The 17150-nt window shown below is 37.1% G+C and overlaps 1 protein-coding gene across 1 annotated transcript; it reads right to left on the reverse strand.

Moving 5' to 3' along the window:
* Positions 1 to 7643: 7643 nt before the first annotated feature.
* On the reverse strand, positions 7644 to 15321 carry LOC132926771 (proteoglycan 4-like). The gene is made up of 2 exons (XM_060991165.1): positions 14859 to 15321; positions 7644 to 9130 (listed from the first exon to the last, which is right to left on the reverse strand). The coding sequence occupies exon 2, from the start codon at positions 9111 to 9113 to the stop codon at positions 8301 to 8303; it is 813 nt and encodes a 270-aa protein (XP_060847148.1). The 5' UTR covers positions 9114 to 9130; positions 14859 to 15321; the 3' UTR covers positions 7644 to 8300.
* Between the last annotated feature and the right edge of the window lie 1829 nt (positions 15322 to 17150).

Consider the following 17150-nt stretch of genomic DNA (forward strand, 5'->3'; position numbering starts at 1 on the left):
ATAAAACAAACAATTCTCAAGTTAATCTCTAGAAACCTGGACTACTATATTAAGAAAATGATTCTAATTTACCATTAAAAACTAGCATACATTTCATTTAAGCTGATACTTCAATAATGCTATAAAACATGATTTTATATGATAATTTTGACGAATATTAAAAATTCATTTTTTTAACTGTTTATAAAACACACAATTCTCATGTTAATCTCTTGAAACCTGGACCACATTATTAAGAAAATGATTCTAATTAACCATTAAAAACTAGCATACATTTCATTTAAGCTGATACTTCAATAATGCTATAAAACATGTTTTTATATGATTATTTTGACGAATATTAAAAATTCATTTTTTTAACTGTTTATAAAACACACGATTCTCATGTTAATCTCTTGAAACCTGGACCACTATATTAAGAAAATGATTCTAATTTAAAATTAATAATTTGCATATATTTCATTTAAGCTGATGCTTTATAAACACTATAAAACATGTTTTTATATCATTATTTTGACGAATATTAAAAATTCATTTTTTTAACTGTTTATAAAATAAACAATTCTCAAGTTAATCTCTTGAAACCTGGACCACTTTCTTAAGAAAATGATTCTAATTAACCATTAAAAACTAGCATACATTTCATTTAAGCTGATACTTCAATAATGCTATAAAACATGATTTTATATTATAATTTTGACGAATATTAAAAATTCATTTTTTTAACTGTTTATAAAACAAACAATTCTCAAGTTAATCTCTAGAAAACTGGACCACTTTATTGAGAAAATGATTCTAATTTAACATTAAAAACTAGCATACATTTCATATAAGCTGATACTTCAATAATGCTATAAAACATGATTTTATATGATAATTTTGACGAATATTAAAAATTCATTTTTTTAACTGTTTATAAAACAAACAATTCTCAAGTTAATCTCTAGAAACCTGGACTACTATATTAAGAAAATGATTCTAATTTACCATTAAAAACTAGCGCACTCGTATTTTATATTCATATTTTTAACTGCTTATAAAATACTGAATTTTCAAGTTATTCTTTAACAATTATACATTATTAACTTACTACATTTTTTTTAGATGGACGTATGTCAGATCACTCAAGGCATGCAGAAACATGAATTCACATTTCTACCACTTAAGAAAGTATCAACATCCTATGCTGAAAATGGACTAGAAGATACTGCTAATAATATTGGGTTTATATAATGTGCGTGTAAGGGTTATTGAATATAATTGATAGTAAATTAATGGCAATGAAACAATTGAGATTTGTTAATAATCTGAATAAAATTTTAGTTAACACCTTTGACTTGTAATTTTCATTCTTAAGAGTTACCATTATTAACTTGCATACATTTCATTTAAGCTGATACTTCAATAATGCTATAAAACATGATTTTATATGATAATTTTGACGAATATTAAAAATTCATTTTTTTAACTGTTTATAAAACACACAATTCTCATGTTAATCTCTTGAAACCTGGACCACTATATTAAGAAAATGATTCTAATTTAAAATTAATAATTTGCATACATTTCATTTAAGCTGATGCTTCAATAATGCTATAAAACATGATTTTATATGATAATTTTGACGAATATTAAAAATTCATTTTTTTAACTGTTTATAAAACACACAATTCTCATGTTAATCTCTTGAAACCTGGACCACTATATTAAGAAAATGAGTCTAATTTAAAATTAATAATTTGTATACATTTAATTTAAGCTGATGCTTTATAAACACTATAAAACATGTTTTTATATGATTATTTTGACGAATATTAAAAATTCATTTTTTTAACTGTTTATAAAACAAACAATTCTCAAGTTAATCTCTAGAAACCTGGACTACTATATTAAGAAAATGATTCTAATTTACCATTAAAAACTAGCATACATTTCATTTAAGCTGATACTTCAATAATGCTATAAAACATGATTTTATATGATAATTTTGACGAATATTAAAAATTCATTTTTTTAACTGTTTATAAAACACACAATTCTCATGTTAATCTCTTGAAACCTGGACCACTTTATTAAGAAAATGATTCTAATTAACCATTAAAAACTAGCATACATTTCATTTAAGCTGATACTTCAATAATGCTATAAAACATGTTTTTATATGATTATTTTGACGAATATTAAAAATTCATTTTTTTAACTGTTTATAAAACACACGATTCACATGTTAATCTCTTGAAACCTGGACCACTATATTAAGAAAATGATTCTAATTTAAAATTAATAATTTGCATATATTTCATTTAAGCTGATGCTTTATAAACACTATAAAACATGTTTTTATATGATTATTTTGACGAATATTAAAAATTCATTTTTTTAACTGTTTATAAAACACACAATTCTCATGTTAATCTCTTGAAACCTGGACCACTTTATTAAGAAAATGATTCTAATTTACCATTAAAAACTAGCATACATTTCATTTAAGCTGATACTTCAATAATGCTATAAAACATGTTTTTATATTATTATTTTGACGAATATTAAAAATTCATTTTTTTAACTGTTTATAAAACAAACAATTCTCAAGTTAATCTCTAGAAACCTGGACTACTATATTAAGAAAATGATTCTAATTTACCATTAAAAACTAGCATACATTTCATTTAAGCTGATACTTCAATAATGCTATAAAACATGATTTTATATGATAATTTTGACGAATATTAAAAATACATTTTTTTAACTGTTTATAAAACACACAATTCTCATGTTAATCTCTTGAAACCTGGACCACTTTATTAAGAAAATGATTCTAATTAACCATTAAAAACTAGCATACATTTCATTTAAGCTGATACTTCAATAATGCTATAAAACATGTTTTTATATGATTATTTTGACGAATATTAAAAATTCATTTTTTTAACTGTTTAAGACACACAATTCTCATGTTATTCTCTTGAAACCTGGACCACTATATTAAGAAAATGATTCTAATTTAAAATTAATAATTTGCATATATTTCATTTAAGCTGATGCTTTATAAACACTATAAAACATGTTTTTATATGATTATTTTGACGAATATTAAAAATTCATTTTTTTAACTGTTTATAAAACAAACAATTCTCAAGTTAATCTCTAGAAACCTGGACTACTATATTAAGAAAATGATTCTAATTTACCATTAAAAACTAGCATACATTTCATTTAAGCTGATACTTCAATAATGCTATAAAACATGATTTTATATTATAATTTTGACGAATATTAAAAATTCATTTTTTTAACTGTTTATAAAACAAACAATTCTCATGTTAATCTCTTGAAAACTGGACCACTTTATTGAGAAAATGATTCTAATTTAACATTAAAAACTAGCATACATTTCATATAAGCTGATACTTCAATAATGCTATAAAACATGATTTTATATGATAATTTTGACGAATATTAAAAATTCATTTTTTTAACTGTTTATAAAACACACAATTCTCATGTTAATCTCTTGAAACCTGGACCACTATATTAAGAAAATGATTCTAATTTAAAATTAATAATTTGCATACATTTCATTTAAGCTGATGCTTTATAAACACTATACAACATGTTTTTATATGATTATTTTGACGAATATTAAAAATTCATTTTTTTAACTGTTTATAAAACACACAATTCTCATGTTAATCTCTTGAAACCTGGACCACTTTATTAAGAAAATGATTCTAATTTAAAATTAATAATTAGCATACATTTCATTTAAGCTGATACTTCAATAATACTATAAAACATGATTTTATATGATAATTTTGACGAATATTAAAAATTCATTTTTTTAACTGTTTATAAAACACACAATTCTCATGTTAATCTCTTGAAACCTGGACCACTATATTAAGAAAATGAGTCTAATTTAAAATTAATAATTTGTATACATTTAATTTAAGCTGATGCTTTATAAACACTATAAAACATGTTTTTATATGATTATTTTGACGAATATTAAAAATTCATTTTTTTAACTGTTTATAAAACAAACAATTCTCAAGTTAATCTCTAGAAACCTGGACTACTATATTAAGAAAATGATTCTAATTTACCATTAAAAACTAGCATACATTTCATTTAAGCTGATACTTCAATAATGCTATAAAACATGATTTTATATGATAATTTTGACGAATATTAAAAATTCATTTTTTTAACTGTTTATAAAACACACAATTCTCATGTTAATCTCTTGAAACCTGGACCACTTTATTAAGAAAATGATTCTAATTAACCATTAAAAACTAGCATACATTTCATTTAAGCTGATACTTCAATAATGCTATAAAACATGTTTTTATATGATTATTTTGACGAATATTAAAAATTCATTTTTTTAACTGTTTATAAAACACACGATTCACATGTTAATCTCTTGAAACCTGGACCACTATATTAAGAAAATGATTCTAATTTAAAATTAATAATTTGCATATATTTCATTTAAGCTGATGCTTTATAAACACTATAAAACATGTTTTTATATGATTATTTTGACGAATATTAAAAATTCATTTTTTTAACTGTTTATAAAACACACAATTCTCATGTTAATCTCTTGAAACCTGGACCACTTTATTAAGAAAATGATTCTAATTTACCATTAAAAACTAGCATACATTTCATTTAAGCTGATACTTCAATAATGCTATAAAACATGTTTTTATATTATTATTTTGACGAATATTAAAAATTCATTTTTTTAACTGTTTATAAAACAAACAATTCTCAAGTTAATTTCTAGAAACCTGGACTACTATATTAAGAAAATGATTCTAATTTACCATTAAAAACTAGCATACATTTCATTTAAGCTGATACTTCAATAATGCTATAAAACATGATTTTATATGATAATTTTGACGAATATTAAAAATTCATTTTTTTAACTGTTTATAAAACACACAATTCTCATGTTAATCTCTTGAAACCTGGACCACTTTATTAAGAAAATGATTCTAATTAACCATTAAAAACTAGCATACATTTCATTTAAGCTGATACTTCAATAATGCTATAAAACATGTTTTTATATGATTATTTTGACGAATATTAAAAATTCATTTTTTTAACTGTTTAAGACACACAATTCTCATGTTATTCTCTTGAAACCTGGACCACTATATTAAGAAAATGATTCTAATTTAAAATTAATAATTTGCATATATTTCATTTAAGCTGATGCTTTATAAACACTATAAAACATGTTTTTATATGATTATTTTGACGAATATTAAAAATTCATTTTTTTAACTGTTTATAAAACAAACAATTCTCAAGTTAATCTCTAGAAACCTGGACTACTATATTAAGAAAATGATTCTAATTTACCATTAAAAACTAGCATACATTTCATTTAAGCTGATACTTCAATAATGCTATAAAACATGATTTTATATTATAATTTTGACGAATATTAAAAATTCATTTTTTTAACTGTTTATAAAACAAACAATTCTCATGTTAATCTCTTGAAAACTGGACCACTTTATTGAGAAAATGATTCTAATTTAACATTAAAAACTAGCATACATTTCATATAAGCTGATACTTCAATAATGCTATAAAACATGATTTTATATGATAATTTTGACGAATATTAAAAATTCATTTTTTTAACTGTTTATAAAACACACAATTCTCATGTTAATCTCTTGAAACCTGGACCACTATATTAAGAAAATGATTCTAATTTAAAATTAATAATTTGCATACATTTCATTTAAGCTGATGCTTTATAAACACTATACAACATGTTTTTATATGATTATTTTGACGAATATTAAAAATTCATTTTTTTAACTGTTTATAAAACACACAATTCTCATGTTAATCTCTTGAAACCTGGACCACTTTATTAAGAAAATGATTCTAATTTAAAATTAATAATTAGCATACATTTCATTTAAGCTGATACTTCAATAATACTATAAAACATGATTTTATATGATAATTTTGACGAATATTAAAAATTCATTTTTTTAACTGTTTATAAAACACACAATTCTCATGTTAATCTCTTGAAACCTGGACCACTATATTAAGAAAATGAGTCTAATTTAAAATTAATAATTTGTATACATTTAATTTAAGCTGATGCTTTATAAACACTATAAAACATGTTTTTATATGATTATTTTGACGAATATTAAAAATTCATTTTTTTAACTGTTTATAAAACACACAATTCTCATGTTAATCTCTTGAAACCTGGACCACTTTATTAAGAAAATGATTCTAATTTACCATTAAAAACTAGCATACATTTCATTTAAGCTGATACTTCAATAATGCTATAAAACATGATTTTATATGATAATTTTGACGAATATTAAAAATTCATTTTTTTAACTGTTTATAAAACACACAATTCTCATGTTAATCTCTTGAAACCTGGACCACTTTATTAAGAAAATGATTCTAATTAACCATTAAAAACTAGCATACATTTCATTTAAGCTGATACTTCAATAATGCTATAAAACATGATTTTATATTATAATTTTGACGAATATTAAAAATTCATTTTTTTAACTGTTTATAAAACAAACAATTCTCAAGTTAATCTCTAGAAACCTGGACCACTATATTAAGAAAATGATTCTAATTTACCATTAAAAACTAGCATACATTTCATTTAAGCTGATACTTCAATAATGCTATAAAACATGATTTTATATTATAATTTTGACGAATATTAAAAATTCATTTTTTTAACTGTTTATAAAACAAACAATTCTCATGTTAATCTCTTGAAACCTGGACCACTTTATTAAGAAAATGATTCTAATTTAAAATTAAATACTAGCATACATTTCATTTAAGCTGATACTTCAATAATGCTATAAAACATGATTTTATATTATAATTTTGACGAATATTAAAAATTCATTTTTTTAACTGTTTATAAAACACACAATTCTCATGTTAATCTCTTGAAACCTGGACCACTATATTAAGAAAATGATTCTAATTTACCATTAAAAACTTCCATATATATCATATAAGCTGATACTTCATAAACACTATACAACATGTTTTTATATGATTATTTTGACGAATATTAAAAATTCATTTTTTTAACTGTTTATAAAACACACGATTCTCATGTTAATCTCTTGAAACCTGGACCACTATATTAAGAAAATGATTCTAATTTAAAATTAATAATTTGCATATATTTCATTTAAGCTGATGCTTTATAAACACTATAAAACATGTTTTTATATGATTATTTTGACGAATATTAAAAATTCATTTTTTTAACTGTTTATAAAACACACAATTCTCATGTTAATCTCTTGAAACCTGGACCACTTTATTAAGAAAATGATTCTAATTAACCATTAAAAACTAGCATACATTTCATTTAAGCTGATACTTCAATAATGCTATAAAACATGTTTTTATATGATTATTTTGACGAATATTAAAAATTCATTTTTTTAACTGTTTAAGACACACAATTCTCATGTTATTCTCTTGAAACCTGGACCACTATATTAAGAAAATGATTCTAATTTACCATTAAAAACTTCCATATATATCATATAAGCTGATACTTCATAAACACTATACAACATTGACGCGTACCTACGGTTGTCACGGTGTGATGGTGAGGTAGCGTCGGATGGTGGTTGAACGGCACACGGGAGGAGCACGGGGGAAAGATGAATAAATAACACAAGTCAGTTTGGGGTTGAAAAAAAAAGTGGTTTTTATTATTGTGGCAGAAAACAAAAAAAAACACACCAAAGTGAAAAAAAAACAAAATAGGGAGATATGAGGGTATGTAATGCAGGTGGGCACGGTACGGCGCAAAAAAGGTCTGTCGCGTACGGTGCGGTGGAAATGACTGGTTTTGTCTAGGGCCGGTTCACGGTCGCGGCGGGTCCGACGCTCCGACGCGGATCGTCGCGCGTCGGCGTCGTCCGTCGTCAACTTGTGGTTGAGAGAGAGCTTACGGCGAGACTATCCGCGCAAATGCCGTTCGAATTCAAACGGTGTTTGCGCGGGGGCCGCGTCATACTCCCCCCCCCAAACCACCAGTGACGGCGGTTGTCCGGCCGCATCCGGTGGCTGTGTGGGTGGTTGTGTGGGTGGCTGTGTGGGTGGTTGTGTGGGTGGCTGTGTGGGTGGTTGGGTGGTTGGGGTAGATAGGTTCCGGAGGAGGGGTATTCCGGCTGGGTGCAGCGGTCTCACTCCGGCCTGTCTAGTCCTGTTGTGGTGGCGTCGTGGTGGCGGGGTTAGTTCTGGAACACGGTTTCCATGTCCACGTCGTCTGGTGGACCGACATCCATGTCGCACAGCAGCTCCGCCTCCTCATCCGGCGATATTTCCATATCGGCCGGTTTTGGGGAGTCGGTGGCTGGCTGCTCCGTGGCCTCGGCTTGTCCGGTAGGTATTACTACCTCCGGTGCCTCGGTCTCGGGGACAGGTTTGTCGGTCGCCTCCAGTGACCTTGGACATGTTGCCGGTTCTGGGGTTGTGGACGCCGGTTTCTCCAGGCGGAATTGCTGAGAGGAGGTGGGGTCGGCAGGCTTCTTCTTGTCCACAAATTTCCGCTTCCTTGCGATGCTCCGGCGCTGCCGCGACGACATCGGCGTTACCGTTTTCGGCTTTGCCGTTTTAGCCTCATCTGTGGTCGGCGCGGGCGGTTTCGTCGATGTCCTCGGTCGTGGGACCGGTGCTGCCATGAGTGGTTGCGGGGGTGGGCGGATCAGCCGTGCGGACTGCGGCATCGGGGGCGGTCGCGGTGTGCCAGCCGGCTGTACGTGCCGTCTAGGGCTCCGGGACCTGTCGGTCACCGCGGGTGTCGGACCCACGTCGGTCGCCTTGCGGAAGACCGACGTGCGGTCGTCCCACCCGCGGGTGTAGGCTGCCCACAGTACCGGGTCCCGGCGTAGCTCTGCCGTGGACATCCGGCGCACCCGTGCTGCCGTAGTCGCATGGGCGGCTGCCTCCGCGGTAGCTACCTTCAATAACTGCTGGGTGCGTTCCAGCAGTTCTGCGGCTTGCTGTAGGGGGGTGGTTGCTGTTGACTGTGGCTTTGTGTTCATCCTTGTGCTGTTGTCGACTGTTTGTGGATGATGAAAACAAAATAAAATAACCAATAATTAGCGTTACCTGCCGTTATTGTTTTGTGGTGGTGTTGGGGTGTGGGTGTGTTGTGGTTGGCGCGCGTTTCAGACATGACACGTGAATTTTGCGCGGTGGTTGTTGGTCCGTGAGGAATACACCTTTTCCTACGCGTTTGTGTAGTCTTACCGGTCCCCACCATTTTGGTGCGAAACCGGCGTGAAATTTGTCGTGCGCTTTTGACAGGTGATGCGCTTTGTAGTAAACGACGTCACCTGTTTTATATGTGGGTTGCGTCTGGCCACCTGTTACCGGTGGTATGTCCAGTACGTCTTTCTCACGCTTTACCCTCTCCCTATTTATGTGTTCGATCGGGTCGGCAGTTGTCCTACTCAGTGCCCAATCACCCGGTCGTTTGCCCTCTCTGCCGAGGACGAGTACCGAGGGGGGGTATCCTGTTTGGACGTTGCGTCTATTCCTGATCGAAAATAGTATAGGGGGAATTTTGGTGTCCCATGTGTTATGGTTACCGTTGGTGAGTAAAGCGCGTAGACCTTTTTTTATGTCCTGGTTGCGCCGTTCGACGGGGTTGGCCCTCGGGTGATATACCGGAGTTGTCCAGCCCTCGGCTCCCCACCGTTCGATCGCGTTGCGCATATCGTTTGCTACGAACTGGGGGCCGTTGTCGCTTAGGCACACACGGGGGTAACCGTAACGTGAAAAAAATTCTCTTTCGAGCGTTTCGGTTATTGTTTTTGTAGTGGCTGTACCTAGGGGGTATGCCTCGGTCCACCTACTAAACATATCCGTGGCAACCAGTAAATATTGTTTTCCCCTACTCGTGCGCGGGTAGGGGCCCATGAGGTCTATGCTGATTACCTCCCAGGGGTGGCGGGGTGTTCTGGCGGTCATTGGGTCATCTGCGCGCGCGTTTAGGGGTTTGGTGCACGCGCATATGTGACAAGACTTGACATACAGTCGGATGTCGTTCTTTTGACCTTTCCAGTAAAAGCGCTGTTTTATCGCCCTGTATGTTTCTTTCCAGCCTGGGTGGTTTGCTAGGACGTGATCGTGGTATGTCCAAATCACGTTCTGTATTTTTTGTCGTGGTATAATGACGGGTGTGTGGTCGCGCAAATTTATTCGCAGGAGGCCGTCGGTAAGAACGTATTTGTTCTTTTTTTCCGCGGCTTGCCTGGTATTGCGCGCCGGCGTGTCCGGTGTACCGTTGTCAATTATGTCACGTGTGTCGGGGTCATTGGACTGCCACGTCACGAGCGTAGCGTGTGTTATGGTGGGCTCGCTGATGGTGTTGCCCGGGTCCGTAGTGGCGAACAGGTTGTCGGCCGGCGTGCTAGTAGTGGTGGTGATTTGGGTGATGGGTACTCCTACTAGCCGTTCCTCGAGGTGATCCTCGTCTACGGGGGGTCCTGGGGCTGGGTTGCGTGACAGCATGTCCGGCGCTTCGTTTTGTACGCCGGGCACGTGTGTGGTTTTGAAATCCAGGTTGGCCAGCTGTAGTGCCCACCTGGTCAACTTGGAGTTGGTGTTTTTGGCTCGGTGGAGCCAAGTGAGGGCGGAGTTGTCTGTGAATAGGTCAAAGTGACGGGCTTCTAAGTAAGGTCTAAACTTGTCGGTCGCCCAGATTATCGCGAGGCACTCGCGTTCGACCGCGGCGTACCTAGTCTGCGTGTCACTAAACTTTTTGCTCGCGTAGGCGATTATCCGTCTTTCCTCAGGTCTGTCACCCCGTTGGAAAAGAACGGCACCTGCTCCTATTTCGCTAGCATCGGTTTGTAGGCAGAACGGTTTTCCGTAATCTGGTGTCGACAGTTTTGGCGAATCGTACAGTGCGCGTTTTATTTTCATAAATGCCGCCTGTTCCGTTTCGGTCCACGACCACTTAGTCCCTTGTTTGAGCCTATCCGTTAGGGGTGCTATGGTGTCCGCGTAGTTGTCAACAAACTGGCTGTACCAGTTGCAGACGCCCAGGAATTTCCGTAGGTCCCTTATTTTGGTGGGTGTGGGGAAGTTCATAATGCAATCTAGTTTCTCCGGTTGTTTGTCTATGCCGTCGGAGGTGACTAGGTGTCCGAGAAATGAGATTTCGGTTGCTCCGAAACTGCATTTCTCGGTGTTGCATGTCAGCCCGTGTCTCTGTAGACGTTCCAAAACTTTGTCTAGGTGGCACTGGTGTTCGTCTGTGGTGTTCGAAAACACCACTATGTCGTCAAGGTAGACACGTACGAAGTCGTCCAGATACCCCCTCAAAACTTCGTTCATTAGTCGTACAAAGGTCATGGGGCTGTTTTTGAGGCCGAAGGGAAGTACTCGAAACTGATATAGACCCCGACTCGTCCGGAATGCCGTGTATTTTCGAGCATTCTGGTTAAGTGGTACTTGCCAGTATCCAGACTTAAGGTCCAAAATGCTGAAAATTTTGGCACCTCGCATTTGACGAATCAAAGTATTGAGGTCCGGCATCGGGTAAGCGTCGGACTCAGTGACATCATTGAGCCGTCTATAGTCTATGCACAGTCGGGGCGAACCGTCTTTCTTTTTAGCTAAGACGACGGGTGCGGCCCACGGGGAGGTGCTTTGTTCTACGAGTCCCTGTTGTTCCATATCCCGTATCATGTTGTCTATTGTGGCCTGTTTTGTGTGTGGATAGGGGTATGGTTTGAGCGCTATTGGTGTTTGGTTTTTAAGGAGAATGTCGTGTTCGATTAATCTGGTGCGACCTACTCTACCGCTGAAAACGTCCGGGTAGTTGCGAATTACGTCGGTGATTTTCGCGCGTGTGTGTGGGTCACCGTGTATTAACAGATTATCGGTGTCTGGTGTAGGGCGGTGTGTGGTGGTCCGGCCCTTCCAGCACGCCGTTGTTCTCCTATGTGAACCTAAGTGTATAGTGCTCGTGGTGTAGTCCCAGGTGACTTCGTTGGTTACCAGGAAGTCGTGTCCTAGGAGCATGTCGCAGTATAAATTTTCCAGAATGGCTGCGGTGAAAGTGACCGTAAGGTCTCCTATTCTGGCTTCGAATGTGGCGGTACCACTTGTTACTGTGGTGTGTCCGTCCGCCATTCGTACGTGGGTGGGTTGTCCGTGTTGTGGTGTGCCATGTGTGTGTGCAATGTTCGGGCTTACATATGATTTTTGTGCTTGTGAGTCGAGTAGTGCTGTTACGAAGCCTGACCTAAATTCGAGCTCGACCGCTGGGGTCGGAATTTTGTCGGGGCATGTTCGTTTACCACTATTCGACATCGGGTGTGTGTAGTAGCGGGATAACTGGTTCTTAACCGCGATTTCGGAGTCCATGGTGGCGGTTTGCACCGCCATTACCATGGCCTCCGTTTCGGTTACCTCTGTGCTACGTATACATTCCGATGGTGCACGTGTAAATTTCGTAGTGGGGGTCGTGGTGAGTGGTGATGATGACCTACTACTTGGAGAAATTTCAGGTGTGTGGACGGGTGATATATGTGAAAACGCCGAGCGTGTCGATGCGCGTTCGATGGTTATATCCCCGTCGATAATGCCGAAGGCTGGTGTTGATGGCGTGTGTGAGTGTGTGTGTGTAGGAGAGGCGGCGGTGCGGACAACTGTCCGCCGACTCACCTGGCGTTTCCCGAAGCCGGCGCGTTCGCGGGGCAGTCACTGTTCCAGTGCGGCCCTCCACAGTACCGGCACGGGTCGCGCGGTAGCGGCCTTCCGGCCGTACCGTCCCGTGTTCGCGGTGTGTGTGGTGGTCGCGGAGCGCGTGACTGTCCGCCTCTGTCGCGTTCCGGTTTCGTTAACGCTTGTGTGGGCGGGTGATCTGGTGTGTCCATAATCGCCGCGATTTGTCGGAGGTCCGCAAATGTGTTGGGGCGTTGCAGTCGTATATGCGTACGGTACTCACTGTGCGTTAATCCGACTATCGTATGTACTAGCTGTGGTTCAGCTAGCACCGGGACTTGCCCGTTGTTGATGCGGCGCGCGAGTTGGTTTTTTGTTGTGAAAAACTCCGTAAGCGACTGTGTTGGTGATTGCCGGACGGACACTATCTCCGTCTGCAGCCGGGACTGAATGTCCATGTTGTTGAACTTTTGTAAAAAGTCCGCACGGAATTCGTCCCAGGTGTAGTCCAGTATCCTGACGGTGTTCCACCAGGTACTGGCTGCACCCTTTAGCTGAGGTTCGATAATGTTTGTCCAGCCCGTCCTATCTATATGCGTTCTATATAAGGTCGCTTCGACCTTATGTATAAACCGTACCGGGTCCTCGGGTGTCGTTCCGTGGAACTCCGGCAGTGAGTATCTCACTGTGCGTACATCGTCATACGGTATCAGTGATGATTGTGTCATATAGGTATGCGGGTGGGCGGTGGTGTGGGGTGTATACGACGCGTTATCGAAGTGCACGGAGCGGTCTGCGCGGTGGTCGCCCACGGCCGGTGAATCGCGTGCCGCGGGACCCCTCGCTCCGTATTCCGTGCTGTTCGCTGCGTGTATGTGTGTGTGGTGGTGCGCGTTATCGGTCGGCGGCGACTCCGGTATGTTCCGGTGTTGCCCCGATGACATTGCGCGTTGAGGGCGGGTCGGTGCGGAGACCTCCGGTTGTGGATCCGGTGTCGGGCGCGACATACCCATCTCTAGGCGACGCATTGTCTCCGCTATCCGGCGTTGGTCTTCGCTGAAGCGGGCCATGCAGTCTTCGAGCATGGCTAGTCGGGCTTCCAAGCTGTGCCTGTGCGGCGCGCTTTCCGCCGACTGCCGCACCTCTTGTGTTATACCCTGGACTGCCTGTACGAGGTCCGTGGCATTTTGTGTGGTATATGGTGATGGGGGTAGTGCGTGTGTGGGGCGTGACGTATCCAACGGCTCTTGGGTGGGTATACGGCCGCCCGTGCTCGGCTCGGGTTGCCCGGCGTCGTATGCCTGGCTTACGTCCGAGTCGAGTCCGGTTGGCCCAGTAGTATTCGTGGGCTGAAACCGGACGGAATTTGCCTGTATACCCATATCCGCAAAGTATTGAGCTAAACGGATTTCGAGTGCGTCTTTCGCGCCTCCTTCCGTTAGCCCGCGTTGGCCACATTCGTACCGTAGCTCCGCAGCGGTCAACTCATTCATATATTTTCCTGCCATGACGTCCGGTAGTTTGTCCGGTGTTATGTTCAAGGAAAATATACAAGTGTCGGTGATATCGTTGGAAGCGGGTATCGCGTTCTTCCGATCCGTGTTGACCGCGTATCGGCAAATCTATTTGCGTACGTATGTAGGTCAGTGGGTCGTTGACCGTTGGTGTTGTGTGTGCGGGGTGATCACAATAACCGGTTTCCGGATTGTGGTGTCGCGGCTGCGCGTGTGTGCGTATTCCTGTCGACTATTTTGGTTCGGGACGGCGGCGGCGGCGCTGGTATCGGCGGCGGCGGCGGTCCGGTTTTGTGATGACGCTGGGCGGGTGGTGGTGCTGGCGGCGGTGTGTATACCTTATCGCGCTCTAGCGGTCCTACCAATCCTATTCCCCGTGTGTTTGCGGTGTCGCGCGCGGTGAAGTCGGTGCGTCCGTAAATCAGGCGGCGCGGCTATCGTTACGTTCTTTATGGTTATGTTACGTAACGCCGGTTTTTCCGTTATAGCTCGCAAACCACGTTTTTGTCGTGTGGTGTCGGGATACGTTTTGCGAGTCGCAAAATGGGGTGTTGGTGGTGGTAGTTAGTGGTAAGAATAATATATTTCACTTACCGGTGATTCCAGTTCGGGGAGCCAATTTGACGCGTACCTACGGTTGTCACGGTGTGATGGTGAGGTAGCGTCGGATGGTGGTTGAACGGCACACGGGAGGAGCACGGGGGAAAGATGAATAAATAACACAAGTCAGTTTGGGGTTGAAAAAAAAAGTGGTTTTTATTATTGTGGCAGAAAACAAAAAAAAACACACCAAAGTGAAAAAAAAACAAAATAGGGAGATATGAGGGTATGTAATGCAGGTGGGCACGGTACGGCGCAAAAAAGGTCTGTCGCGTACGGTGCGGTGGAAATGACTGGTTTTGTCTAGGGCCGGTTCACGGTCGCGGCGGGTCCGACGCTCCGACGCGGATCGTCGCGCGTCGGCGTCGTCCGTCGTCAACTTGTGGTTGAGAGAGAGCTTACGGCGAGACTATCCGCGCAAATGCCGTTCGAATTCAAACGGTGTTTGCGCGGGGCCGCGTCAACATGTTTTTATATGATTATTTTGACGAATATTAAAAATTCATTTTTTTAACTGTTTATAAAACACACAATTCTCATGTTAATCTCTTGAAACCTGGACCACTTTATTAAGAAAATGATTCTAATTTAAAATTAATAATTAGCATACATTTCATTTAAGCTGATACTTCAATAATGCTATAAAACATGATTTTATATGATAATTTTGACGTATATTAAAAATTCATTTTTTTAACTGTTTATAAAACACACAATTCTCATGTTAATCTCTTGAAACCTGGACCACTATATTAAGAAAATGATTCTAATTTAAAATTAATAATTTGCATACTTTTCATTTAAGCTGATGCTTTATAAACACTATAAAACATGATTTTGTATGATAATTTTTACGAATATTAAAAATTCATTTTTTTAACTGTTTATAAAACACTCAATTCTCAAGTTAATCTCTTGAAACCTTGACCACTATATTAAGAAAATGATTCTAATTTACTATTATTAACTTTTATAGATATTAGGTAAGCTGATTCTTCATAAACACTATAAAACATTATTTTATATGATAATCTTTACGAATATTAAAAATTCAAATTATTATCTGCTTATAAAACACACAATTCTCAAGTTAATCTCTTGAAACCTGGACCACTATATTAAGAAAATGATTCTAATTTACTATTATTAACTTTTATAGATATTAGGTAAGCTGATTCTTCATAAACACTATAAAAAATTATTTTATATGATAATCTTTACGAATATTAAAAATTCAAATTATTATCTGCTTATAAAACACACAATTCTCAAGTTAATCTCTTGAAACCTGGACCACTATATTAAGAAAATGATTCTAATTTACTATTATTAACTTTTATAGATATTAGGTAAGCTGATTCTTCATAAACACTATAAAACATTATTTTATATGATAATCTTTACGAATATTAAAAATTCAAATTATTATCTGCTTATAAAACACACAATTCTCAAGTTAATCTCTTGAAACCTGGACCACTATATTAAGAAAATGATTCTAATTTACTATTATTAACTTCTATAGATATTTTGTAAGCTGATTCTTCATAAACACTATAAAACATGATTTTGTATGATAATTTTGACGAATATTAAAAATTCAATTTTTTAACTGTTTATAAAACACACAATTCTCAAGTTAATCTCTTGAAACCTTGACCACTATATTAAGAAAATGATTCTAATTTACTATTATTAACTTCTATAGATATTATGTTAGCTGATTCTTCATAAATACTATAAAACATGTTTTTATATGATAAGTTTGAGAAATATTATGAATTCCTATTTTAATCTGCTTATAAAACAGTCAAATATTAAATGTATACACCAACAGAGGGCGTGAGCGTCGCCGTAGTAGGGACGACATCCGTCGGCCGAATCGCCTCAGAAAGAAACTAGATAGTTGTGTGGCGTTCACCGTACTGCTGTGTATCGTAACGGGTCGTTGTTTTTACTTAGATTTTGAGTCTACTCGTTATTTATTAATTAAGATTTTTGATATTATAAACGAATTGTTCATATTTTATGCCCGAAGTTAACACAAGTAACTGTCTTGATCCTTGACTACTAGATCAAGAAAATGATTCTAATTTATAATTTTTTTCATTTTACCTGATATTTTTACTTCATAAAAACTATAAAATATGATTTTATAAGTTAATTTTGACGAATAATACAACTTAACATTTTTTCGTATTGAAAAGGAGCGATTTTCAGTTGTTGTACAAATGTATTCTTTAGTTACACTCATAATACATTTGAATTCCTTCTACAAACCATTCT

The sequence above is a fragment of the Rhopalosiphum padi genome, chromosome 3 (genome assembly GCF_020882245.1).
Source record: "Rhopalosiphum padi isolate XX-2018 chromosome 3, ASM2088224v1, whole genome shotgun sequence".
Classification (NCBI taxonomy): Eukaryota; Metazoa; Arthropoda; class Insecta; order Hemiptera; family Aphididae; genus Rhopalosiphum; species Rhopalosiphum padi.

Bases quoted from the DNA above. Each gene is read 5' to 3' on its own strand.
- LOC132926771 (XM_060991165.1), bottom strand. From the start codon at position 9,113: ATGAACACAAAGCCACAGTCAACAGCAACCACCCCCCTACAGCAAGCC.